At 37.9% G+C, this 27,196-nt stretch overlaps 2 protein-coding genes across 2 annotated transcripts in view; one reads left to right on the top strand and one right to left on the bottom strand.

Moving 5' to 3' along the window:
• The first annotated feature begins 5,872 nt into the window (after positions 1-5,872).
• LOC116203452 (basic salivary proline-rich protein 2-like) lies at positions 5,873-7,576 on the top strand. Its single transcript, XM_031535187.1, has 3 exons — positions 5,873-6,137; positions 6,586-6,816; positions 6,921-7,576. The coding sequence occupies exons 1-3, from the start codon at positions 5,873-5,875 to the stop codon at positions 7,574-7,576; spliced, it is 1,152 nt and encodes a 383-aa protein (XP_031391047.1).
• A 6,380-nt stretch (positions 7,577-13,956) lies between these two features.
• Positions 13,957-27,196, bottom strand: part of LOC116198673 (protein GFS12) — a 54,681-nt gene continuing 41,441 nt past the window's right edge. The window contains exon 16 of the mRNA XM_031528907.1: positions 13,957-14,237. Within this exon, the coding sequence (XP_031384767.1) occupies positions 14,100-14,237 (138 nt within the window). The 3' untranslated portion in view covers positions 13,957-14,099. The remainder of the gene's footprint in view (positions 14,238-27,196) is intronic.

The following is a 27,196-nucleotide window of genomic DNA, read 5'->3' as shown; positions in this document are numbered from 1 at the left end:
ACTGCCCAGTCGGGTCGAGACATCTTCCAGCTGAGTTTGTTGTTGCCATTCGAGTCTGTTCAAGCAAAAACCACCCAAACCCGACTTTTTACAATCTCATCCCGCATCCCGGGACTAGGTATAACCATTCTCGACTTAGAGGTGCTAGGACATGACAAGGAGAATTGTCTATTGTCCAGTGATCTGGATTGAGCAGAACATTGCATTGTTGTTGTTAATGCGCCAACCTCCAGGGACACGTGCCAATGATGGTAGCATTGACTGTAAATCATCATCAGCAGCAACATCAACAGCATCCAAATGGCTTGGCGCTGCCATCACGAGCCAGCAAACCCGGACACACCAGCAATTTTGCTATTGGTATGGAAGGCCGATTGTGCATCCTTTGCAGACTTAGCCAAGAAACTGGGTCTGCAGCCCAAGGAACTTGATGCAGAGGTCCCAGACCCGAACCACTATGCTGCTTTGCAGACTTCCCTAGAGACTCTTAGACTACTCCAGGAACTTTATGCAGAGCTCCCTGAACCGACCCCCTATGTTCCAGAAAATCTTCTTAAGTAGAGAAATTTCCTCGGGAGAACCTTTTTAGGTTTCCTCTTCCACACATTTCCACACATCAGGAGTTACGACATACAATTCTGATTTATTTATTTCCCTATTTTACGTTTGATTTCTGATAGATTCTACGGTACTGGTATTAAGCTTGGTTCCTGCACATGGATTACTTTTGGTTATGCTATGGAATTGTTATGGTGAAGTTGCGTGTCAACACGAACAGCTGCAAATAATATGCTAAGCTACTAAAGTTGATTATGATATGGCAGTTCAAGCATCCATTGGAGACTTTGTCAAGAAACTGGGTCAGCAGCCCGACTAGTCCCCCAGGCCGTCTTCCCTGGAAACTCGTAGAAATCTCCTCACGAGAACGTTTTTAGGTTTCCTCTTCCACATATCAGGAGTGAGGGCATGCAATTATGCTTCTTTATATATTTCCTTATTTTATGCATGATATTTCCGATAGATTCAACGGTACTGTTAATAAGGTTGGTTGGTGCCATGGATTTCTTCGGTTTTGCTATGGTACTTATATGCCAGCATGAACAACTGAAAATACTACGTTAAGCCACTCGGGGTGCTGGAAAATGATAGCCAAAATATAACTAAATCTTCTCTTAAAAATACAGCACGAGCCTCACCTGATTTCTTGAATTTCTTTTCTCCCTTTTCTTGGTAAACTAAATCTTGAAAACCACTCATGCAATCAGTTAAACTCGGGACTACTGAAAGTGAAACTCCAAGACGCTCTGTCTCTCTCTCTATATAGGGCATGAAGTTATTCAGTTGACTGCTCAATCATCTCAACTATTTATACTTTGTGGTCTCCCAAGAGTCAACAATCCACAATGGGTCAACAGCAGTCAAATTACGATTCTTTGGACTGCCGACGATCGCGAATGGCGCAAAGATCGAGTGATCATCAATATGAAGAGCAGAAGCAGGCCTGCCAGTTTGCCACTGCATCATCTTCGAGGGCGGTATTTCAACTGCATTCCCTGGTCACCGACTCCAGGCCCTTATCGCAGAGCGGACCATATCATTGTCGTCAGCAGTGCTCAGATGGCTTTCTTGGCGACAGCAACAACCGAGCATCCTCATCGATGCCTTTGCTGGTGAAAGATCTGCATCAGGACCCACAGAACGAGGATGTCAAACAAGGTAAATGATAAACAATCTTTCCGGAATCGAATTTAATCAGTTTATTAAGTTTTCTTCCATGTAAATAACACTTTGATTGCTTACTGTATTGAAACATGTGTACATCAATAGGCTGGATATTATATATGCATATTGAAACACAATACATTACGGATACGTGAATTCAAGATTTAACAGTTTCATCAACAAGAAGTTTATGTGGGAAGTCTCTCCGATTTAAATTCGAGAATGATCTCATCTGTCTGAAAAGCTGATACTGCAAGAAACTTCAATTGATTAATTGACCCTTTCATGGCCAATGGCAGGATTGTCTTCATGGGCCATGGGACCAATAAGAGACCCTCGGTCTACCCCACTGGGATCTAATTATCAACAGCACCCGAGCGGCAAGGCCTCCACATAGCAGGCAGAGCCTCGACCGAATCCTCTCCGACTGGGACCATCAAGAACCCATTTGGACGCATCACTGGCCAATGCGGAGCAAAGGACGGGTATGTGGTCTAACTTACAACTATAACGAGGAGATTTGTCTGATGTCCGGTGATCTGGATTAAGCAGAACTCTGATAAACATTGCTTTGTTGTTGTTGATGCAGGGCCAGGGAACAGGGTTACAGGCCGGGGCCCCAAACCAGTGATGGTAACATCAGCTGAGAATTATCATCAGTATCAACAGTCACTGATTGGCTCTGCGCTGCCCTCATGTGCCTTCCAACCAGGAGACCTTCAAGACCAGCAGCTTGGGTCCACATCATCGCACTTCGCAAAGGGCCCATTTGAGTACTCTGGATTGGTCAACAAGGACACCATGACCGAGCAAAAAAAAGCGCATCCTGATACCACCTCGGGCACAGAAGATGAGAGTGCGCCCCAATGGCGCCTACCACAGCAACCAAGGCCAGCAACGGCACCACTGGCATCAAGGCCAGCAACACTGCCACTGCAGCCAATGCCTGCAATGCACCCCGGCTGCCACCAAGGCCAGCGAGCGATGCCGCTGCTGCAAACAAGCCCTGCAATGCCATCAGATTTAACAAGGTCAGCAAAGCCACCACCGCAACCAAGGCCAACAATGCCACCACTCCACTTTCAGCCAATCAAAGAAGAACAAGAAGAAGGAGAAAAAGAAGAAGAAAAATGAGATCTTCTCCACTGAATGTCGAAAAATAAACCCAGTTTCTCTTTCCGGATGAGTTGAAAAATGAGTAGGTGGAGATCTGCATAGGATTTCTACTACTTTTTCTTCCAATTGAACTTAGTCTCTCTCTTCACTATTAAGCCTCCATTTGTATAAACATACGAAGAACTCGACATATTTGCCTGAGTACGTGGAAACTTGACTGTCATGATCATGAGCTGCTAAGACAGAGTTTGCCAATCTAAAGTAGCCAGTTCACGGACACTGACTCCAACCCTTCCCGATCGAATATAATGATGGAATTTCCCATGGAAGTATGAATTCCCCTTTCCACATAATGAATGAGAATGTTCAGGCCGTGCAGTATCATACCATCTGGGCAATGGTTCATCGCATATACCTACTGTATTCTCCAGCTCTCCAACGGACTTGCTTTGCCTCAAGCTCGATGTCGGCATGTAAGCAGGCCCACTATTTGTCCAAGCCATTTAACTGACTATGGCAGAAACAAGTCCTACCATTAGTTTCCACAAATGGCTTAAGATCTCAAGCCACGCACAAGCTGTTTATTCTCCTCAGGTTCAAGGTGGATGGATTAATCTAGGAACTTGAATACAACATGCTGGGATTGATAATTCGAGAGATTCAACCGATCATGGTACCCAAAGGCCAGATCATGATTTCATCTTATGATTGGCTCTGGATCTCGTGAATTTCAAAACATGAAATGTACTCATATTATTGTCTAATGTCCTTGTTTAATTTGGGCAAGAACTTATAATTGGACTAGCTATAGATAACCTGCCACCATATAGTGTGTTGAGATCGAACTAGTAGATTAATATTAGGAGATTCCGATGTCCTAGTAGGTCCAATATAACTAACAAATTAAGAGAGCCCTAAGATCGATGAAGAGAAAGAGAACGGTTGTTAGGTGGTGAAGGGCAGTTGTTGTTGGCCTGGAGGCAATGGGATTATCGGTAAAATATGGAACACAAATGGCTGCTGTTATGTGACCTCCTTGAGAAGTGATTAAAAGACTTATACTAAGCCACTGGTAGAGCCCGTGCGTTGCGCAAAATATGATGTATTTTATTTTTATTATTTATCAATTTCATCATGTACTTGTATAAAAATCAGATGTATCGCATGTGAAAATAATATCTTTCACTGCACCTTTATGTATTATATATAATAGATTATAACCATTATTGAAACAAAAAATCATTTAAAATTCATGTTTTGTATATTGGTGTTAAATTATTGTATAGCACCGGTTTTTCAAGCTTATTATATCTTATATCTTTAATGAACTGTGAAATACTTCATAAATCTCAATGTGGATCAGGTTGGGATCTCATAATGTCATATTGTACGTTTTGTTGTAATTTATAAATGTCAAGCTCCGATCCATAGCAATGTGTATCTTTTGGATCCTAAATCTCAACCTCCGATTCATTAGATATCCTCTGCAGTTTCCGTACTTTATATATATATCCACTCGGTGAACTCCCGAGATGGAGAGACCCCCCAAGGATCGTCAACTTCAAGATTTACAATAGGCTGCTGGCTATATGGGCATATTCAAACACATTTCATTGCAGTGATGTGAATTCAAAATCTAAATAAATCGGGCAAAAAATTTCAGATAATATATGGACCTTACCCCCACTTTTTACAGATTCGGGTATCACCGGAAATCAGCTAAGCCTTTAAATAGGGGAAATTCTCCAATTGATCGAACCTTTCATGGGCAATGGCAGGATATCTTCCAGCAAACAAAACAGCAAAACCAGAAAGACCGACGGCAGGGCCATCAAGAGACCACCACTCTACTCCACCTGGATTTCATCAACAGCACCCGATTGGCTTGGCTTCCTCATCGAAGGCAGGCCCTCCATTACATCATCTCAGATTGGGACCAACAAGAGTTCATCTGGATGAGAATCACTTCGACAACAGCCAACTGGGGCCAGACATGGCAGCCCAGGTTCAGGCGCTATCACTGGCCAATGCAGAGCAAAGGACAGGTATGTGTACTAACAAACTACTATGATAAACACATTGCGATCTGAATCAAACAGTATTTTGATAAACATTGCATTGCTGTTGTTGTTAATGCAGGCCAGGGAAGAGGGCTTCTGTGCAGACGCCTACGCCGGTGATGGTAGCATCAACTGAACATTGTAATAAGGATCAGCAGCACCCAATTGGCTTTGCGCTGCTGCCATCACAGGCCGACCAACCAGGAGACCATCAAAAGCAGCAGGTGCTCAGCGAATTTGAGCATCATATGAAAGCCCGAGCATTTCAGCAGACTTTGCCAGGAAATGGGGTAAGCAGCCCGACTCACCGCCCAGGCAGTCTTCCCCGGAGACTCTTTGACTACTCAAGGAACTTGGCGCAGAGCTCCCTGCCCCGACCCCCTATGTTCCAGATAATCTAGAAAACTAGAAATTTCATAGGAGAACATTTTTAGGCTTCCTCTTCATTATATCAGGATTGCATTTTTTTAAGTTCCACTTGTCAGGAGTTAGGATGTGGAGCTGTGCTGCTTGTTTTTTTCCCTTAATTTTACCATAAGATATACGGCAGATTGTTAATAAACTTGGCTGGGGAAAATTGATTATTTTAGGTCATTCTATGGTACTATCACAGTGAAATTACATGTCCATACGAACGGCTCAAAAAGAGAAAATAATACGATAAGCCACACGGGGTGTCAGAATGGAGCCTAAACAATGACCAAATCGTTAAATCTTGAACTAGGCCAGTAGGAGCTGTGCAAGCCATACAAAAATCTTGAACTTCTTTGTTTCCTTTTCTTGATAAACTAAATCTTTAAAACCAGGAAGTGCTTAAATCTTGAGAAACCACTCGTGCAATAGTTAAACTCGAGACTACTGAAATTCCAAGAAGCTCTCCCTATATATTGCATAAAGTTATCCAGTTGACTGCTCAATCATCTTAACTGTTTTATCTATCCACCCTACGTTCACCCAAGAATAGACAATTCGCAATGGATCAACAGCAGCCGAACGGCAATTCTGTTCCCCATCCAAAATCACGAACGGCGCAAACATCGAGTGATCATCAAGATGAAGATCAGCAGCAGGCCTGCCAGTTCACCACTGCATCATCATCGAGGACAGGGTTTCAACAGCATTCCCCAGACACCGACTCTGGCTTCTCCAACTCGCCAAGCGGACAATATCACCATGGCTTTTATGGTGACAGCAACAACAGAGCACCCTCGTCATCGCCTTTGGTGGGCATCGAAGAAGGTAAAATGATAAACCGTCTTTCCGGACACAAATTTAATCAGTTTATTAAGTTTTTCTTTTGATTTTTTAATGTTTTTCGAAAAACGTATATAGTCTTTCTTCCATGAGTATATCACTTTTGATTGCTTACTGTACTGAAAAATGTATACATCAATAGGCTGGATATATGTGCATATTGAAACACAATTCATTATGGATATGTGAATTCGAGATTTAAGAGTCCCATCAAGAACTTTCAGATAATATATGGACCACACCCCGCGATTCACAAAATCGGGTTTCACCTGAAATCAGCAAAGAGTTTATATAGGAAGTCTGTCCGACTTAAGTTCGAGGAAGCAATGATCTCCTCCCTGTTCGGAAAATGCATCCTCTGTTTTTACAAATTTGATAAGCTGACTGCAAGAAACTTCAACTGATTGATTGTTACTTCCATGGACAATGGCAGGATCATCTTCCAGCAACCAAGGCAGCAAAAATAAAGAGATTGTGTCATCATCATCGATGCAGGGCCCCGGACAGCCGATGGCCACGGGACCATCAAGGGACCTTAGGTCTACCCCTCTAGGATCTCATCATCAGTACCCGAGTGGCAAGGCCTCCACATCGAATCCTCGCCCACTGGGACCGTCAACAACCCATTTGGGTGCATCAGTGGCCATCGCGGAGCGAAGGATGGGTATGTGTACTAACTGACTACTATGATGAGGAGGATTGTCTGATGTTGGGTGATCTTGATCAAACAGAACTCTGATAAATATTGCATTGTTGTTGTTAATTCAGGGCCAGAGAACAGGGTTTCTGCTCAGGGCCCCTCGCCAGATTTAGTAGCATCGGCCGGACATCATCATCAGTATCAACCAGGAGACCATCAAAAGCAGCAGGTGCTCAGCGAACTTCACCGTGATATGAAAGCCCGAGCATCCCTTGCAGACTTTGCCAAGAAATGGAGTAAGCAGCCCGACTCGCCACCCAGGCCGTCTTCCCCAGAGACCCTTAGACTGGTTAAGGAACTTGCTGCAGAGCTTCCTCCCCCGACACCCTATGTTCCAGATAATCTAACAAAAAATGGAGGTCATCCTCTGTCAGTGGGCGGGAGCAACACTATGGGCCACCCAAGGTCAGGAACACTGAGTGATCATCAGTGTCACAAGCAACAGGCCAACGCCACCTCGGGCATAGAAGACGAGAGGGTACTCCACCAGCCACCACCACCACCCCAATCGCCACCTAGGCTAGCATCGCCGCAGCCGCAATCAAGGCCTGCAACTCCAGCACAGCCACTAAGGCCTGCAACACCACAGCCGCCATTAAGGCCTGCAACGCCAGCACAGCCACCAAGGCCAGCAACGCCATCACCCTATACTCTCGATGATAAGCAGTTTCCTCCACTTTCAGATGAACACAGGAAGAAGAAGAAGAAGAAGAATAAGAAGTAGATGGTGATCTGGGCTGCTTTGCTTGTTAGTATTTTCCTTTTGCTTTTCTTCTTGTTATCTAAGAGATATTCATGGACTCGATTAGAGCTATCTGATATCTTTTTTCTTTTTTCGGAGTATGGAAAATAAACTCAGTCTCTCTTTATGGATGAGTTGAACGGACGGAAGGAATTCTGCATAGGATTTCTGCTACTTAATCTCCGCCGAATTGAACGAACTTCAATTCAACATTAAGCCTCTACCTGTATAAACATGCAAAGAACTCGACTTATTCCTGAGTAAAAGGAGACTTGACCGTCACAAGCGGCCGAGGCAGAGTTTGCAAGTTTAGAGTGGCCAGTTCATGGATGCCGACTCCGATCCACTGGATCAAAATTATGATGGAATTTTGCATGGCAGATCTATATGTTCAAGAGATAGCAGTATCATGTCCATCTGAGCATTTGCATCATTTCATACACATACTACATTCTTGATCTCTCCCACGGACTTTCCTTGCCTCGAGCTCGATGCCAGCATTAGGGACATAACTAGGGCCATTATCATCCAAGCCATTGATGAGCCGATTATGGCAACAAGTCCTACCATTAATTGCCACGTACACCTTAAGATCTGCAGTCACGTACAAGCTGTTTTATCATCTCAGCTTTGAGGTGCACCCGTTATTGAGCTAGTGGGCTTGAATATGACAAGCTAGGATTGATACTCCAAGGTTCAATCGATGATCATGGAGGCCAGATCCTGAATTCATCTTATGATTTGCCCCTTATCTCATGAGTTTCGAAACATGAATGTACATATTATTGTCTAATTTTCTTGGTTAATCATGCAAGCACCTATAATCAAATTCAAACTAGCCCGCAACCATACATGAAATGCGGTGAGAGCGTACTTACTAATTGGTTAATATTAGGAGATTCTGATGTCCTAGTAGGTCCCGTATAACAAATTGAACAGAGCCCGAAGATCGATGATGAGGAATAGATCGGGTGGCATGGATGGTACAGCGCAGTTGTTGGCTTGGAGGGAATCGTATTATGGGCAAAATCTGAAACCCAAAATGGCTTCTTTTATGTGACCTGCACGATTTTACTTGACAATACCCAATTTCTAGAATAATTTTCTTATTTGCCACCATATATCTTCATGTACTAAAACAGTTGTTGAGGCTTTTTCATAATATAATAACGATGAAGTGAGTGCTATTGGAGATTAGAATATTTCTTTATCATGATGTCTCTGATTCTAACGGACCCCTCAATTCTTTCGTTTATCTTTCCTTTTTCGTTTAAGCAAAAAATTATCATTATTAAATCATTATATATATATATATATATTTATTTATTTATTTAAAATAACCTCATAATTTATAACTAATAAATTTATAAATTCTCAACTAATCAATCTTAGAAAATTAATATATTTGATATAATAAAATGAGTTAATCCCTTCTTTTGATAGGTATATATTTTAACTAATAGTGCTCAATTAAATTTTCTTTATAGATTACATTTGGTACTTCGTATGACAATATTGGTGTTTATTGTAAGTGTAGTATTACATACCTATATTAAGTATAACATTTATATATTTATGTCGTCATCGTTTTATATATAATTGAATTTGTCATTAGTTTCAGTCATACTCTACGTTGATCATCGCACAAGCTACTATGATAAACTAAAAAATTGATGAAAATTTTTTCTTATCCGCAGCAACACGCGAGAGTTGCATCCTAGTCTAGAATAATAATTGTTTCATATTCAAATGAGCCTTTTTAAAATTATAAAATAAAATAATATATAAAAAGATGTTTCTTAAATAATATATAACTTTCTAATAAGGGTGGTGTACAGGTAACGAGTTGACTTAAAACCTGTTAGAATCTACCCGTTAGGGTAGAGTCTGGGTAAATCTAACTAAAAATAGGGTAGGGTCAGGGTAACAATTTAAGGAACCGGTGAAAACAGGTTGTAGTTCCGATTCTACTGTGTAGGGTACCCAGAACTTGTAAGTGGACCATGTTTCTTCTTTTTTTTTTTATATATGTTATAATAATTTGAATTTCATATTTGATAAATATAATAAAGTCAAGTCCTATGTCTAAACCAAGAGTCACTAATCATCGTCCATGCTTCTTCTTCCTCTTCCCCTTCGGCCTTCCCCTAGCGAGACTCGTTTAATTGTGGATGTTTAGTTTTATTTTGTTATTCTAGATGATGTGAATGATATTTTTTCTTTTTTTATGTATTTTAATTATTGTGTTTGAAGAGAAAAATATATATTTGTATCTATACATATAATAAAATTGATATATATATATAAGTAAGGTACGAGGTGAACCTAGTCAGATGGTCCCAGAATGCTTCGTTTATGAAAGAAATTTTCTCGGTTTTTTTAGTTTTTAAAATTTATCTTTTACTATGAAATTTTCAACAAAATCTTCCGAAATTATTGTCAGTTACAATATTCCATTTAAAAAAATCGAAAATACCATAAAATCTTTTGGATACTACAAATTGAAGGCCATATGAATTTTCTGAATGGAATTTTCTAGATTTTTATTATATATACATATAATATATAACATATAGATTTTTATTTTATATATATATATATATATATATAAGCAAGGTACGAGGTGGACTAGCCAAATAGCCAATGTTATCAAAACCGGCCGGACCGAGCGGTGCGACCGGTCAAATCGGAAATTGGACCTCTATCCGGTCCGGTTAGCTTAAAAACCGAAAATGCATAAATAAACCGGTGAACCCAAAAAACCGGCCGGTTTTTAGGCAAACCATCGAACCCATGTGAGCCGGCCAGTTGGATGGGTTGATAACGAGAGAGAAGCGGAACGGCTCCAGCAAGGGGGAAGGAAGTAATAACGATGCTTCCAAGGAGACTGGAATAAGGATGAAGACAGTAGGATGAAGATGAAGAAGAAATGAGAGCCATTAAGGCTTTGCACCAAAAATGGGAGGAAAGAAAGACAGCCGTGGAGGAGCACGGGGCAGTCGGACCTGAAGACAATAGTATCCAAACTCCAGATGTTATCCCTTGAGGCATCTTGAGTTTGAGAGGTGGGTGGGGGGGTGGAAGTTCGATCTGATTGTTGCTTCGCGAAACATGCTAGCTTGCTTGCGATTGAAGTGCTCTGTAGTTTTTATGCCTTTTCCTAGTACGAGGAGAAGAAGGAACGAGGTAGCTCGACTTGAAAGGAAAGGAGAGAAAGGGAGGATGGCTCTTATTCTGCTTCCAGCTTGTGCTCTTATTGCGATTGCTCAACGGAAAAGCCACTGGTACACAGGCTTGCCCTAATTCTTGTTTTTCACTTGAAAATAGATCAATAGGAGAAAGTATGAGGAGAGAAGCTTGGAGGACAGTCATCGCTAGGGTTTATCGGCGAAGCTCAATCAACTCCCAAGCTTGTGATGGAATGACGGTATCTCTCTCTCTCTCTCCCTGGATCATTCTTCTGCTCAGCTCAAAACCCTTGCCAGAAGGAGGAGGAGGAGAGTGAGTGAAGAGGTGCAGGAGAAGAAGACGACCTTATCCCCATTGGAATTGGCGCCAGCTCTATTTTGTGGCTCTAGTATTCTGTTCATGGTTTCTTCTTTTTTTCATTTTTTTTTTCAGATTTAGACTTGAGAGGGGAGTCTTCTCCTTCTCCAACTATTTTCTTATATTTTATATTATTTTCTTAAAATTATAAATATTTATTTATTTTATAATTAAATATGCGGTCCGACCCATCGAACCCCGGTTGAACCCATAAATTCATGAACTCATATCTCGATCGGTTCGATATTCGGTTCGGTTCTGATAACACTGCAAATAGCCTTAGAACGCTCTGTTTCTGAATGAAATCTTCTTAATTTTTTGAGTTTTTAAAATTTTAAATTGTTTTTTATTATGAAATTAGCAACAAAATCTTCTGAAATTATTGTCGGTTACAATATTCCATTTAAAAAAGATGAAAATATCATAAAATCTTCTGGATACTATAATGATCTCCAATTAAAGGTAATATGAATTTTCTGAATGGAATTTTCTAGGATTGTATTTTCTAAGATATCTCATCATAAAATCTGATTTCTTGATTTCTTTAATTTTTTTAATTTATATAACATACGGTATTTGAAATAAATGAGAAGATTTTATTATACATATAGATATTATTTGAAATAAATGAGAAGATTTCATCACATAAATTACCATCAAAATAAGTATATATTAGCATATGTTTTCTAAAAGGAATATTCTAGGCTTTTATTTTATTTTATTTTATATTTGGATTTCTTTTAACAAATAATTATTAAAGATATCTCATCATAAAATTCGATTTCTTGATTTCTTTAATTTTTATAATTTATATACAATAATGTATTCGAAATAAATGAGAGGATTTTATAATATGTATAGATATTATTTAATAATCGTTATTTTTTTAAAATAAAAATTAATATCTCATCACATAAATATTAACATCAAAATAAGCACACATTTATACATAATATATATATATATATATATATATTAATAGATGGCCTCGAAGCGCTAGGTTTCTGAGTGGAATTTAATAAATACATATTAATATATATTTTCTGAAATGAATTTTCTAGGTTTTTATTTGTTTGTTTTTATTTTTGAAATTACTTTTAATAAAAACATACTTTTTAAAGATATCTCATCATAAAATCCGATTTCTTGATTTCTTTAATTTTTATAATTTATATGACATAATGTATTTGAAATAAATGAGAAGATTTTATTATATGTCTAGATATTATTTAATATTCTTGTATCTTTTAAAATTAAATTTAATATTTCATCACATCAAATATTAACATCAAAATAAGTATACATTAGCATATGTTTTTAAAACGAATTTTCTAGGTTTTTATTTAATTATTTATGTTTTTAAAATTATTTTTAAAGATATCTCATCATAAAATCTGATTTCTTTAATTTTTATAATTTATATATAATATAACATATTTGAAATAAATAAGAAGATTTTATTATCTATATAGATAGTTTTTAATCATCTTGAATTTCTAAAATAAAAAATAATATAATTCATCACATCAATATTAATGTGAAAATAAGTATATATTAGTATATATATTTATACATAATATAAATATATTAATATATGGTAACCTAGAAAACCTTCAATATATATATGAAGAAAAAGTATATATAAATTATATATTTTTATAGATATCTATTTTTTAAAAATAGATTAGATAATATTTTCTAGATATATATGAATTATATTTTATTTTTAAAAAACAAATCAGATTTATTAACCAAAAGAGGAAAATAAATTATATTATATTTTATCTCGATTATATATGACAGTTATAAATAGGTATCAACCTATAAATACACATGGGTCTACTCAGTTTTCAAACAATACTTCTATAACTAGAAGCGAGTTGATTAAATTTATACTTTGATTTTTTTCCTCTCATTTTTATCATTATTTTTCATTTTTTTTTATTTTTCTATAACTTTTTTTTTCTCCTCATATTCTTTCTTAAGGTTGGTGATGTGATTTTGATCTCTTGAAAAGCTACCTCTATACATAAGCTCTTAGAATGTAAGTTCGTCTACCAATAAACATGAAGAAACTTGTTTGTTTATTTATTATGTTTGTTTTACTTTTGACTCTCGAATGAATTTTTCTTTTTAATTTTTAATTATAATTTCTTTTCAGATTGTTGTACTATCCCGTGTAATGCATGGGTTAAACGACTAGTATATATATGTGTGTGTATATATATATATATATATATAGGTTTCTACATGATATTCCGAATCTGTGGTATAATACAGGTTACAGGTGGAGTCCGATTCTAGATCTCATCATGATATGACCCGATTCCAAAATCTTGAAACTGGCCTTTAGGATCCAGATGCCTTAAAAAATACATGATACTCAGACTCGCACACCCCTACTTTCTAACAATTAAAGGCATTGTCGAAGACCTTTTTTTACCTATAATACCAGATTTTAGATTACTCAACTCACACATCTTCAACTACTCATCAGCAATGGCTGGGTCATTATCTGATCAATTCCCCTCAGATCATCCTAACACGAACAATAATGGCAATCCATTGAAACCATCCTAAGCCGGAGCAATGCCATCCCCTGAAATGATGAAGCCGAGTGAGGAGGAGGTGGAGGTTGAGTTGAGGGAGGCAGCAATTGGAAGTGGTAGATGAGAGCCCGGAAAGATTCTTCTTCAGCTGCAACCATCAGAGAACGTTCAGAACTGCGAGTAGAGCAAGAGGCAGAACTCAGAAGTACCTTTTAGGTCAGAGAACAATGCCGATAACAAGACGCAGGGAGATGCATTGCCATTGAAACTAAGAGCGTCACAACTTTACAAATTTTTGCGAGTAGAAACATTATATGTATACACACTGAAAATAAATAAATAAATGAATAGCTTTACAAGAGATGCCTCCAATTTTTATCCTACTATCATCTAGCGTTCTTAACATGCACCTAGCAGCAGATCCTCAAGTAGCCATCTTCTGTCCCGACCAGAAACAGCAGTGAGAAAGGAAGGATGCAGATGCTCGATAACGTGGAAAAGTTTTTCGTGCCCTGCTGGTTCATGTGGAGATTCTGAGGTACAATAACCCGATGAAGCCCATCCTGATTCAGGACAATCAGAAAGTTGCTATCATAAACAAATCGTAACAGTTGAACAGGTACGTTCTGTGACAGAGTCAGGAATCATTCTTTTTATGGATAACTCCATGCTGGGGTAAGTAGTGAACTAGTAATGTCCTCAGACATAGTTTTGGAACTGACAAATGAACAGAATAACATTCTGGAACTGACAACCCATTTTGGAAGCAAAGTTCAGGAAATCTTGGAAAAATAACATTCTCGAAAGTATTGTACGCTGAGGAATCAGGGGAAAATTTCATTCGTGTCAAACTGTAGTAGGAAATTGTACCCATTTTAGATAATACTTCAGTTTTTTCCCAACATAGATAGAAAGTTCTGACCTTTGCACGTTATTGAGAAGCATTGCCAGTTTTCTAGATCAATTACTATAGTGTTGGTGCAACCACGAGCTCCAAACATATAAGATGCAGATGCTTGTTAAAGTACATCATCAACAGACTTTGATAGAGAGGAAATCCCTATGTTGTTTCTCGAAATCAGCACAATATCTTGGCCCACATGGAGAAACCTGATACACCATCTGTGTGGCCCCCATAGTCTGCCTTCTAATATCCCGGCCCCAAGGCATAAGTATCAAAACCGTGCCGGATATCAAACCATAAAAGCATGGGCTCTTGAGTCAATTTGGTTCCTCCAGACAGGTTCCTGTGTAGAAATTGGCGAATGCAGAGCAACGGATGAGTATGATGAGAACTGTCCGATCTCCGTTGATCTGGATTAAAAAACTCTCTCTAGTAAAACGCAAAAGCATTGCTCTGAATGGTTTAAGGAGAACGCTGATAAAGATTGTGTAGTTAATGTTAATACGGGACCAGAGGACAGGGTTTCTGCTCAGGGGCCCATACCAAGTGACCGTGACATTGATTGAACATTTTATTATCGGCATCATCAGTACCCAATTGGCTAGCCACTGCAATCACGAGCAGACCATGTTAGAAAACGATACCAAAGAGGAAGTGGAATAAACGATGAATGAAAATTTCATCCATTTATACAATCAAGATCGACATCTGAAATCTAATTCAGAGATGCAGTCCTCGTTTGCCTGATTCGTACTTCCCTGCAGAGACTCAACAGCATTACCCAGACACCAACTTTGGGCTGCTCTCCTTGCAGAGCGAACGATATCATCAGCAGTCCCAGGAAGAGGCGTCTGAAGACTGAGAATCATTCTGTTCGCTTAGTGAGGTGTGGTTAGTGTCCTGGTAAAGCTGTTGAAACTCGGCAAGGAAGCGATGCTGACTCTGCAACGATGATCACAACATGCAGGGAAGGATCCTGGTGTTGCTCCATTGTTGTTGTAGAAAAAAAAATATACGCATCAATAGGGAAATTGTTTTAGATTTATGATCCAAAGATTGAAATATATATATATATATATATGCTAACTTTTTCTACCTCGCTGATTATTGTATAGAGCGGTTATTTTTAAATGAATCTTTGAAAGATATGTATTTTTTTGGCCTATATATATGTGTGTGTGTGTGTGTGTGTGTGTGTATTCAAGATATCACAGCGCTTGTGAACCGGATCTATCTGAATTTCATTAGAGAGGAGGACAAATCTTTTCTGTTTTTGGTGGATAGGAGAAATCTATTTGATGAATAGAGGACAAATCAGATAAGACTCCAAGCTAATATTTCCATTTAGTAACACAGCAGTCCGATGCAGATTTGTCGAGATATATATATATATATATATATATATATAAGTAAAGACATTGTGGTATTTGCTAGATGGTATCAAAATGTCCGGACTAATGAATGAAATTTTAATGATTTTTTGAATGTTTTCAATTTTTATAGTACTTTTTAAAAATTTTATTTTTTAAAATTTCATAAGATATTTTATTATAAGATCTGAATAAAATAGAACTTTTCCTTAAATTCTAATGAGATGTTGTTAGTTACATATGATATTTAATAAATAAAAAACTTTTGAACTTTTAAAATTGAATGAAACTTTCAACATAACTGAATATCTTTGAATTTTTTGACAAAATTTTATCATCTAGATCATATTTAATTATTTTGAAATTTTTGTTCATGATAAGAAAACAATATCTAATCATATCAATATTAATATTAAAATTAATATATATTAACCTAAATATTTGAAACTTTATCCTTTTGCTTTGCTGTTTTCCTACGAGATCTGAGTTTTCTTTTTCTTTTTCTTTTTTCTTCGGTAAATAACCTGAGTTTTCGTTTTGATTGAAGGATATTTATGTGTTTTTACTTTTTCCGTAAAAAGGAGTTCAAGGTGGTAAATTTTAGGAAGTTAGACAGTTGGGGTTTAATTTCAAGGAATAAATAATGGAAGTTTCAAACTTTTAGTTTTTTTTTTTCAAGGTGATTCTACCACGGTATGGTACGCACTATTCTATACTATGCTATTACATTAATCTAATCCATTGAATTTTCAAACTTTTAATCATGTCCGTCCATAATTTACATATTTTGTCCCTTATACTTACAACACAAATGCACCTACGCTACGCAAGGGCATAAAAAAAAGAATATCGACAATGATTTCTGCGACACATAGATTAAATTAAATATTTTACGTAATATCGATAAAATAGATCAATTTAATAAATAATTGCGACAAAATTGTTTTTGTACCTGAACAGAAATATTTGTTTGTGTCTGTGAGGGGGGAGGGTGAGAGAGGTAAGAGACGTGGGATAGAGGAAGAATGAGAGACGGGAGAGGGAGGGAGAGGAGATAGGAGGAAGGGAGAGGAAAAAAGGTGGAAGCGGTAGTTATTTGTAATATGAATATATTATTATATCTCAAATCAAACTATTTTTTATAAATAAAAATTATATGTTAAAGGTAAATATGGAAAGCAAAAGTGAGACGAAAAGCCAATCTCTGTCTTTATATATTAGCATAGATTATCCTTTACATTTTGCATTCATGAATTTTGCCCCCTATATTATAGAATTGTTCCTTGTTCGTCTTGCTGCAAGTACCAATCACACAGCGTCAAGTCATCCCGTACTAACCCAACTTGATAAACCAGGTTTTTAGTCAACCAAATAAACTGGTTTGTCTTTCTATTTACAATTTTTTGGCCAAATTCATATTACTTTTCAAAAATTATAAAACAAAAGAAAGAAAAACAAAAGTCGACTCAAGCAAATCGGAGGTGAGGGAGGAGCTGGGGGTGTCGGTTGGTAGCTTTGACCCCACCTCCGAGAGGTCATTGGCGTCTAGGCGGAGTCGGGGTCGCCGTTTGGCGCCCCTAGCCCTCGTATTGGCCGAGTTCTCAAGGTTGCGATCTTGGCCGATTCGGGGGGCTAGGGGAATCGGGCTTCGGCCCCGACCCCACCTTTGAGGTTGCCTATGTCCTTTGTGGGCCCCTATGACCTTAGAGGTGGAGTCGCAGTCGCGCGTCGATGCCCCCAGCTCCTCCGTCCCTCTGTGGCAACAATTGCCTTTCCATCTCTCTTTTAAAAAATGTATAGAATTTTATTCTTATTTAGGTGAAATTATAATTTATTTTTTGACATATCCAGTCTGCCTTATTTTCAAATAATTTAAATATTTATTAAATTTTTAGAATTATTTTATTTCAACTTTACATTTATTTATTTACGATAATAATATTCATTTTATAATATATTTATAGTTAAATATTTTATTTCACAATAAATAATACTTAAAAATAAGTATTATTTTACAATATTTAAAAATAGTATTTATTCTTACAATATTTGTGAATTAAATGACGGACTTGGTTATACTAGTATTATCTATAGGAATATTTGGCTGCTTAAAAATATATTTATTACTTAATATTAATTCATTTTACTTTGGAATATAGTACTTACTGATATGCAGCTCACGCCCTGCATATATTTTTCCAGATGAGCTAGGAGCTAGAATATTAACACAGGAGAACTTTTTGGATATTTGGGATCAACTCGGAGAACTAGGTAGGAGTCTTAGTTATTAGATAAGTATTCTTTTTGTATAGAATGTACTTAATATGTTACGACTTGAAACTTTTGTTTAGTTGGTTTAGTGAGGTAGCTTTGTTGGAATATATCTATCTATAAATATATACATGTAAAAACTTGCTAGATCGGTTATATATATAGATTGAAAAAATTATGGAAACAGGTCTTTATATGACTAGTGTATGTGATAATGGATATCGAGGTAAGATAGGTGAAACTCTGCCGAAATATCGAGTTGTGACAAAGGTGGAGAGCGGTATTTATTTGTAATATGAATATATTATTATATCTCAAATCAAACTATTTTTTATAAATAGAAATGATATGTTAAGAGTAATATGGAAAGAAAAAGTGAGACGAAAAGCCAATCTCTGTCTTTATATATTAGTATAGATTATCCTTTATATTTTGCATTCATGAATTTTGCCCCCTATATTATAGAGCTATTCCCCGTTCGTCTTGCTACAAGTACCAATCACACAGCGTCAAGTCATCCCTTACTAACCCAACTTGATAAATTGGGTTTTTAGTCAACCAAATAAACTGGCTATTTACAATTTTTTGGCCAAATTCATATTACTTTTCAAAAATTATAAAACAAAAAAAAGAAAAAAAAGTCGTCTCAAGCAAATCGGAGGTGAGGGAGGAGTTGGGGGTGTCAGTTGGTAGCTTTGACCCCACCTCCGAGAGGTCATTGGCGTCGAGGCGGAGTCCAGGTCGCCGTTTGGCGCCCCTAGCCCTCGTATTGGCCGAGATCTCAAGGTTGCGATCTTGGCCGATTCGGGGGGCTAGGGGAATCGGGCTTCGGCCCCGACCCCACCTTTGAGATTGCCTATGTCCTTTGTGGGCGCCTATGACCTTAGCGGTGGAGTCGGAGTCGCGTGCCGATGCCCCTAGCTCCTCCGTCCCTCTATGGCAACAATTGCCTTTCCATCTCTCTTTTAAAAAATGTACAAAATTTTATTCTTATTTAGGTGAAATTATAATTTATTTTTTGACATCCAATCTGCCTTATTTTCAAATAATTTATATATTTATTAACCTTTTAGAATTATTTTATTTCAACTTTACATCTATTTATTTATGATAACAATATTCATTTTATAATATATTTATAGTTAAATATTTTATTTCACAATCAATAATACATAAAAATAAGTATTATTTTACAATATTTAAAAATAGTATTTATTCTTACAATATTTAATTCGCAATATTTAGCCTTAACAAATAAATAACTATTTATTTTTTATTTAACGTAGTTGTTTCAAAATATTTATTTTATAATATTACCATTTTATATTAATAATTAATTTAAGATGTATTTTGCAATATTTACAATTATTTTATTCTTTATTTTATTTATTTTGGAATATTTGGAATTTACTTTATTTGTCATTGTTTTATAATTACAGAAAAAACCAACCTTATAAATTCATTTTATTTTTGTTTTTTTATAAAAACATAATTTTATTTTATATATTTTTAATTGTTATAATTTATTTAAATCAACTTTATTTTCACATTTATTTTTATTTACAATTTATAATTAGTTTTATATTTCAACTTTATTTAAAAGAAATATCCTGGTTGCGAGGGTGAAGATAATTGTGTTAACTTATAAAGAACATATTAGTTACAACAAGAATTACAATTGGCCCACACTAATATATAATCGGCATATTAATTTTGTGAAGAACATATTTATTTGAGCATATACCGGTTTTTGGTGGACCTAATGTTAAAAGGGAAAGGTTTATCTTCTAATGATCATAACAGCGTGACTTGACTTAAAATATAGCACACACCAAGAATTGTTGCGGAAAAGGTATTGCAAAGTCATGGCGTTTACAAAGTGGTTATGATTGGTTCCTTTTGTTTGAATTATAAAGTGTATCCATCGATCTAATTATTTATGAAAGCAATGTTATCAATTGATATGCTCTTATAAAGTAGAATAATAAAGAACAAAATAGGTCGGATTAATCAATTTCTAAACAAGAAGTTGGTTCGACCAAATATTATAATACATTCCAACCCACTATTATGGGGAACAGATTTTGATTGGCTCTAAAGCAATAATTGCTCACAAACGGTGATCTCGGTGTCTTTAAATGATCAAAGTTCATGATTTTATGACGGAAAAAAAAAAGGTTGGCGATATATTTAAGACAAAAAAAAAATGCTCAAACTGATCACTGTCAGTTCTTCCTGTTATGATGGTTGAATGGCTGCCTTCTAGTGCGAAACTGTTGATGGCTTCAAAGTGGAGGAAACTGATCAAAGGGTGGTGGTGACGGTGCCAGTGGTCGCGTTGCCTGCCCGTGATGAAAATGCTCTCGTTGATGTCATCTCTCTGGATTGCTGATGATACGGCATCCTCGGTGAGGAGGGGCCCAAGTGGGTGACCGGGGAATGCAGTTCAAACGCTCCAAAAAGGGGCAGGGCTAATGCTTGTCTCTTGACAAGCCTACCCGGAATGATGAAGCAGCGGCGAACTGGAAGTGGAAGGTCTGCGTGCTGCGCTCTGTACCGACGCTAACTCATTGTTTCCGCTCTTCGTAATTGTGGGTGGTTCACAGTCTAATCATTTGAAAGCTGTAGCCAACATCGGCCGCAAGTCGACATGGTGTCATCTTGGTCCGATGATCTATTTGATGATCCCTGATCCATTGGTACACGAATGACACCGATGGATCTACCACGTATCTATCCACTTTGTGGTCTCTTGAGTGTCGAAAACTACCATTGAATTGGAGGAGACCATCAAAAGATCAACGGAACCTGTTGACACCGTGTCAAAAGGCAGCGAGTATCCGGGACAACACTCCAGACGACGACACTGTGGCCCACCCACTATCGCCAGGGTTGAGAGTATTGTGTGATCATCAATACTCAATAGCACGATCAAGCCCGAGTAGAAACAGCTTAGCAAAGGCTGCATCCCCGAAAGACTCCTCTCCTCCTTCGATAGCCCCATGACGGACTGGATGGGGTAAACTGATGGTCTCTTAATGATCCCGTAGTCATTGGCTGTGAGGGAATTGAATCCGCGACAATGATACACCTTTTATTTTTGCTGCTCTGTGTTGCTAAAAGATGATCCTGCCATTGCCCATGACAGAAATGATCAATCAGTAGAAGTTTCTTTCCTTGTCATTGATTTTTCTGGAGATCGCTCGCAGAATCAACTTGTCAACTTTGTAAAAACATAGGATGTATTTCAGAGCAGACAGATGAGATGAGATCATTGCTTCCTCAAACGTGAATTGGACAGTTTTCCTGTATAAGCTCTTTGCTGATTTCAGGCGACACCCGACTTTGTGAATCGTGGGGTACCGTCCATGAAAGTTCATGGAACTTAATTGAATTGAACACACATAACCGTGGCATATTGTGTATGTTGGGAGCTAGTGACCCATAACTACTTTATAATACAGTAAGCAATCAAAGTGATATCTATATATGGAAGAAAAACTATGTTATATATATTTCGAGAGACATTGACAAAAAAAAAACCAAAAACTGACCATATTTGATTCCAGGTCCTGACGCAGATCATTCACCGACAAAGGTAAGGATGAAACTGCTCTGTTGTTGCTGCCACCATAAGAGCCACCAGAAGATTATCCGTGATTCTCGCGCAACGTGTTCTTGATACAAAACCCTTCCCCTTAAATGGATGCAATATCCTTCCAATATCTCAAAGATATCCAAATACAATCCTAGAATATGTCCCCTTGAAATATTCTATAGATAATTTGAAATATTCTATAGATATTCTAGAATTATCTCTAATATCCTCTAGAGATAATTTCCCTATTTAAAGATCTAAGAAACATAACGAAATCCCTACAAAATAGAAAATATAATCTTAGATGTCTAACATCTCGTACGTCCCTTTTTTTTGTCCGATGACAGTACTTGTTATGCGAAGGATACATTCCTTATTAATAAAAGCCTCTTATGAGCATTTATCCAAGATGTTTTTGTATATGTTTTAACCCTGTGTTAGAGCATGCCACTACGAAGCAAGGAGTAAGGCCTTTGGATACGGAACGCGTAAGGAAACATGAGACTTGCACTTCGCTCCAAAACGGTGGTCGAGTGATATCAATCATCACTCAAGAGCAGTATCAGTAACCGCACACCTTCACTTCGCTCCAAAAGGTGCTCAAGTGATATCAACCATCACTCGAGAGCGGTATCAGTAACCGCACACATTCACTTCGCTCAAAAGGGTGATCGAGTAATGTCACTTATCACTCGAGAGTGGTATCAGTGACGATATGAGTCGATCCGACATTCAGATAACATAAATAATGGTGCAAGGTACCTATATCACGCTATGCCTATATGAGAGACTTAGTGGTATCAGTCACCACATAAGTCATTTTGGAGGGGGGAGTGGTATAGTACTACTCCTTGCTTAGGCCATTTATCACAACCTAAAGTTCTTCATGCGTCGCTTTGCTTGAATGCTTCACGGGTTGCGTAGACACACTGTGACATGCAAATGGATTAAGCATACATAATCGTGAGATAGAGGAAAATGCTCTTCATTAAGGCCATGATATGTCCAAAGTAGTTGCATCAGAGCTACTACACCATTCTAGTCACGTCAGTTATTTTTGTTAGTACATGTGCCAGCAGTTATTTGGTTTCTTAATTTGTTGTTTTTAAGGCATTCTAAGCATGTATGTAGTTGTTCTATTCGTACATAAAATTCCGTACACCTCTTAGCCAATAGATACTTTCACTGAATCTTTGCTTTCTTGATCGAGTCACGTGAATTTCGACCAACTTTAGCAACTGAATAACCTCTGAAATCGGCACTGTAAGCATCCATGCATCTTTATTTGCATTGGAAATTTCTTCATCTAGAATATCATCAATCTGAGCACAATAATGAAAAGGTTTATCACCTCCAATATCCTTTCATAAGGATTTGTTGACAACAGACGTTGGTTTTCCTTGATCATCAAATACAAATTCTGCAACTTCTTCCTGATCTTCATCTGGATATATATCGAAAACTGGATTGGCTTCATCATATGATATGTCTTCGACATAATATGCTGGCATGAAACTGAAACTTCTCATTGGTAGATCTTGATTCTGTCAGTTGACTTGACGCGTAAATGAATTGTCACTCGATTTATAAACACGATTGCGATGAAAAGGATTGCCATCCTCGTCATCATTATTAGCACAACAAGCTTCATAACGCTCGAGATGCTGTTGCAGCCCCTCAATCTGACGACGCAACTCCACCACCTCCAAATCACAGGCATCTCCTTCCAAATGATTCTCCACAATGCGTCGTCGAATAGGATTCCTAACCTGGCTCTGATACCAACTGACGTAGCGTACACGCAAACAACCTGTCACGGACCCGTTGATTCCGCAGAATACCGGAACTACGACCTTCAATCCCTATTGATTCTTCGAATTCCTAGGAAATTGACATCCAACTCGAATCGAATCCGAGAATTGGCAAAGAGCACGGTAGCTCCGAATTTTATTGACTGATCAAAAAGACAACTGTTAAACCCTAGGGTTTTACAATGCTTAAATAGAAATTAAAAGGCCTAAATTACACGAAAGACATAAACTTTTTCTAAAATTGCAAAAACGCCCAAATAACCTAAAAATGCCCGTTTGAGGCCATAAAGGATGGAATTCGGCCTAAATCTCGTCTCTTCACGGCCAAAGGCCGTGAGTTGTGCTCTAGAGATCGTTTTCCCTCGAGACAAGGTCGTCAGAACTTATTTTTCGAGGTACCGATTTGTCAATCTTCTGCCGCATCAAATTCACTGCTCCATACTCTCCACAGCAAAATAGAGTCAGTGAGAGAAAGAACAGAACCTTAATGGAAATGGTTGTCTTATGCAGGAAAAGGAAATGCCAAAGAGGTTCTGTGTAGAAGCAGCAAACACTATTGTTTTTCTGCTAAACAGACTGCCTACCAAAGCATTGGAGAAGAATACAACTTATGAGGCTTGGCACGACGTTAAGCCATCTGTGAAAAACTTAAAGGTATTTGTTTGTGTATGTTACACACATGTACCTTAGGAAAAAAGAAGAAAATTGGATCAGAAATCTGAGCTTGGTATTTTTGTTGGATATAGTAAGCAGTCTAAGGCCTATAGGGTGTTTCAACCTCAAACTGAGAAGGTGATAGTTAGCAGAGATGTCATCTTCTTAGAAGAGGAGAAGTGAAGTTGGACAGAAGGCAGTGAAAGAGAAAAGACTATAACTCAGCAGAACTAATCACCACAGTAGTTAAGAGAGAAGGTAGTAGAGATAGAGGATACTGTTTATGACTATCCTATGAGGGGCACCAGACCATTGGATGAGATCTATTAGAGATGCAATGTTGCAGTACTTCGAGCCATCATGCTTTGAAGATGCTAAGTCAGATCAGGAGTAGATGAAAGCAACGAGGGAAGAACTGGACATGATTGAGAAAAATAGAACATGGAAGCTAGTTGATAGGCCTAAAGACAGGAAGATCATAGGAGTGAAATGGGTGTACATGACCAAATTAAATCTTGATGGTTCTGTCAACAAGTACAAGGTCAGGCTTGTGGTAAAGGGATATGCACAAGTTTGGAGTGTGGACTACTCAAAGATCATTGCTCATGTGGCTAAACTTGACACCATCAGATTGCTACTTGCAATTGCAGTAGAAAAGGGCTGGAAGGTATACCAGCTTGATGTTAAGTTTGCTTTTCTTAATAGTGTGCTCGAGAAAGAAATCTATATTGAGCAATTTGAATGTTTTTGGGTCAAAGGTCAAGAAAACAAGGTGTATAAGTTGAAGAAAGCTCTGTGCGGTCTGAATCAGGCTCTTAGAGTCTGGCACAACAAGATTGACAAGTATCTGAGGAACTTAGGCTTTCAAAGATGCTTAAGTGAATTGAACCTATATGTGAAGAGAGCTGGCAGCAGTAAGATTGTCATCTCTCTGTATGTGGATGATTTGCTTGTGACAGGAAATGATGAAGAAATCAAAAGATTAAAGCAGGATCTGATGAAGAAATCAAAAAATTAAAGCAGGATCTGATGAAGGTTTTTGAAATGATAGATTTGAAGAAATGGCCTATTTTTTGGGAATGGAGATTAAACAGGCTCAGATATAGATTTTCATCTATCGAAGAAAGTATTTAAAGAAGATTTCGAAAAGACTCAGTTTGGAGGAATGCAGAAGTGTAGGGACTCAGATGAACCTAAGAGAAAGGTTGTAGAAGGATGATGGGGCAGAACCTGCAGATGTAGCAGTTTAAAGAAGCTTAATAGGCTGTCTGATGTATTTGACAGCAACCAGACCAGACATTCGATTGGTTGTCAATGCGTTCTCGAGGTTCCTGAATTGTGCTAGTGAATTGCACTTGGTGGCTGCGAAAAAGAGTTCTAAGATATCTTAAAAGGACATCTTCATATGGGATAAAGTTCAAGAAGAGCAAGGAATTTAAGCTATTTGGCTTCTCAGACAGTGATTGGGTAGGCTATGCAGATGATATGAAGAGTACTTATGGATATTGTTTCACTTTGGGATCAGCTTGTTTCTCTTAGTGTTCTAAAAAGTAGGAAATAGTTGCTCAGTCCACTACTAAAGCAGACTTTATAGCAACAACAACAACAACAACTACAAATCAAGCACTTTGGTTGAGGAAGCTGATGCAAGATCTGAATCTAAGTTTAGAGAAAGAAACTGAAGTCTATTGGGACAATCAAGCCACTTTGGCAAACTCTGTTTTTCATGGAAGGACTAAACATTTTAAGGTGAAGTACTATTTTCTTATAGAAGTGCAGCAAAATGGTGAAGTCATGCTTGTATATTGCAGAACTGAGGATCAACTTGCAGATATCTTTACTAAGTCATTTCATATTGAGAGATTTGAATATCTAAGGGAGAAGATTGGCGTGTGCAATAGCAACTAATTCAAGGAGGAGTGTTGGAGTTGCAGCGAGCTACTGCACCATTCTAGTCATGTCAGTTTTTTTTGTTAGTACATGTGTCAGCAATTATTTGGTTTCTCAGTTTGTTGTTTTTAAGGGATTCTAAGCATGTATGTAGTTGTTCTGTTTTGCACGTTTATAGCAATTACAGTTTTCTTTCTTTAAGCTTTTATCTACTCTCTTTTGTGGTGTACCCAGTAGCTCTCATATGAATGAAAAATAAAAGTTTCCTTTCCCTTATCTACATTCTCTTCTCGGTGTGACCTTACCTAATTTCTGTGAGGATTACAAATAGAGTTTGATTGTTTTTAAGCAATACAGAACTGAAAAAAGTAAAGGGCATGAGGGTCCAAGTACAAGGAACGCAGAGATAGAGGTTTCATTCTCGTACACCAGAAGAGGTGGCTTCACCTTCAGCTTGAAGGACTTCTTCAGTGGACTTAAGCTGGAAAATTGCTAGGTCCGCTAGGGGTTTTGTTAAGTTTTTTGGCGAAGGTCAACAACGCCTTTCGAATCTTCGGCAATGGTAATAGCCCCAACCGGAGTCTCATCCATAGCAAGGGGCAAACTTTGGCTGCTTGCATTCCCCACAGGAGACCCAAGTTCCCCCAAAAGCAGCCTTGTTGGACTAAAGGTCTCGTACCTTCGCGTGTCTATTTGGGGGTCTTTCTCGCGGAGTTCCTCTCTGATGCCTTTGGCCAGTTTAAACAAGGCCCAGCTCAAATACGCGGCCGAATATTCCCCTCAACAAAAAGCGACGGCCTCTTCCACTGCTTTTCTTCTCTCCTCGGGAGCCTCCTCTTGAGCATCAGCTGTCGCTGCGAATACCCTTTCAAGTTCATGAAGGGCATTATCCTTCTCTAGGCGAAGTTGTGCAGCCTCTTTCTTTCTTGCCTCCACCTCAGCCTTAAGCTCTGCAATCCGATGCTCGGAGAAGCTTAACTTTGCCTCAATAGCCTTGAGTGAAGTCTCT

This window comes from Punica granatum, chromosome 1, assembly GCF_007655135.1.
Source record: "Punica granatum isolate Tunisia-2019 chromosome 1, ASM765513v2, whole genome shotgun sequence".
In the NCBI taxonomy this organism is placed as follows: domain Eukaryota; kingdom Viridiplantae; phylum Streptophyta; class Magnoliopsida; order Myrtales; family Lythraceae; genus Punica; species Punica granatum.
Note: the sequence above shows the minus strand (reverse complement) of the source record. Positions and strands in the feature narration are given on the sequence as shown.

What these genes read in the sequence shown, in the direction of transcription:
- LOC116203452 (XM_031535187.1), top strand. Translation starts at nt 5,873, where the DNA reads ATGGATCAACAGCAGCCGAACGGCAATTCTGTTCCCCATCCAAAATCA. An exon ending in TTTGGTGGGCATCGAAGAAG is followed by an intron (nt 6,138 to 6,585) that starts GTAAAATGATAA and finishes GGACAATGGCAG; the next exon opens with GATCATCTTCCAGCAACCAA. An exon ending in CATCGCGGAGCGAAGGATGG is followed by an intron (nt 6,817 to 6,920) that starts GTATGTGTACTA and finishes TTGTTAATTCAG; the next exon opens with GGCCAGAGAACAGGGTTTCT.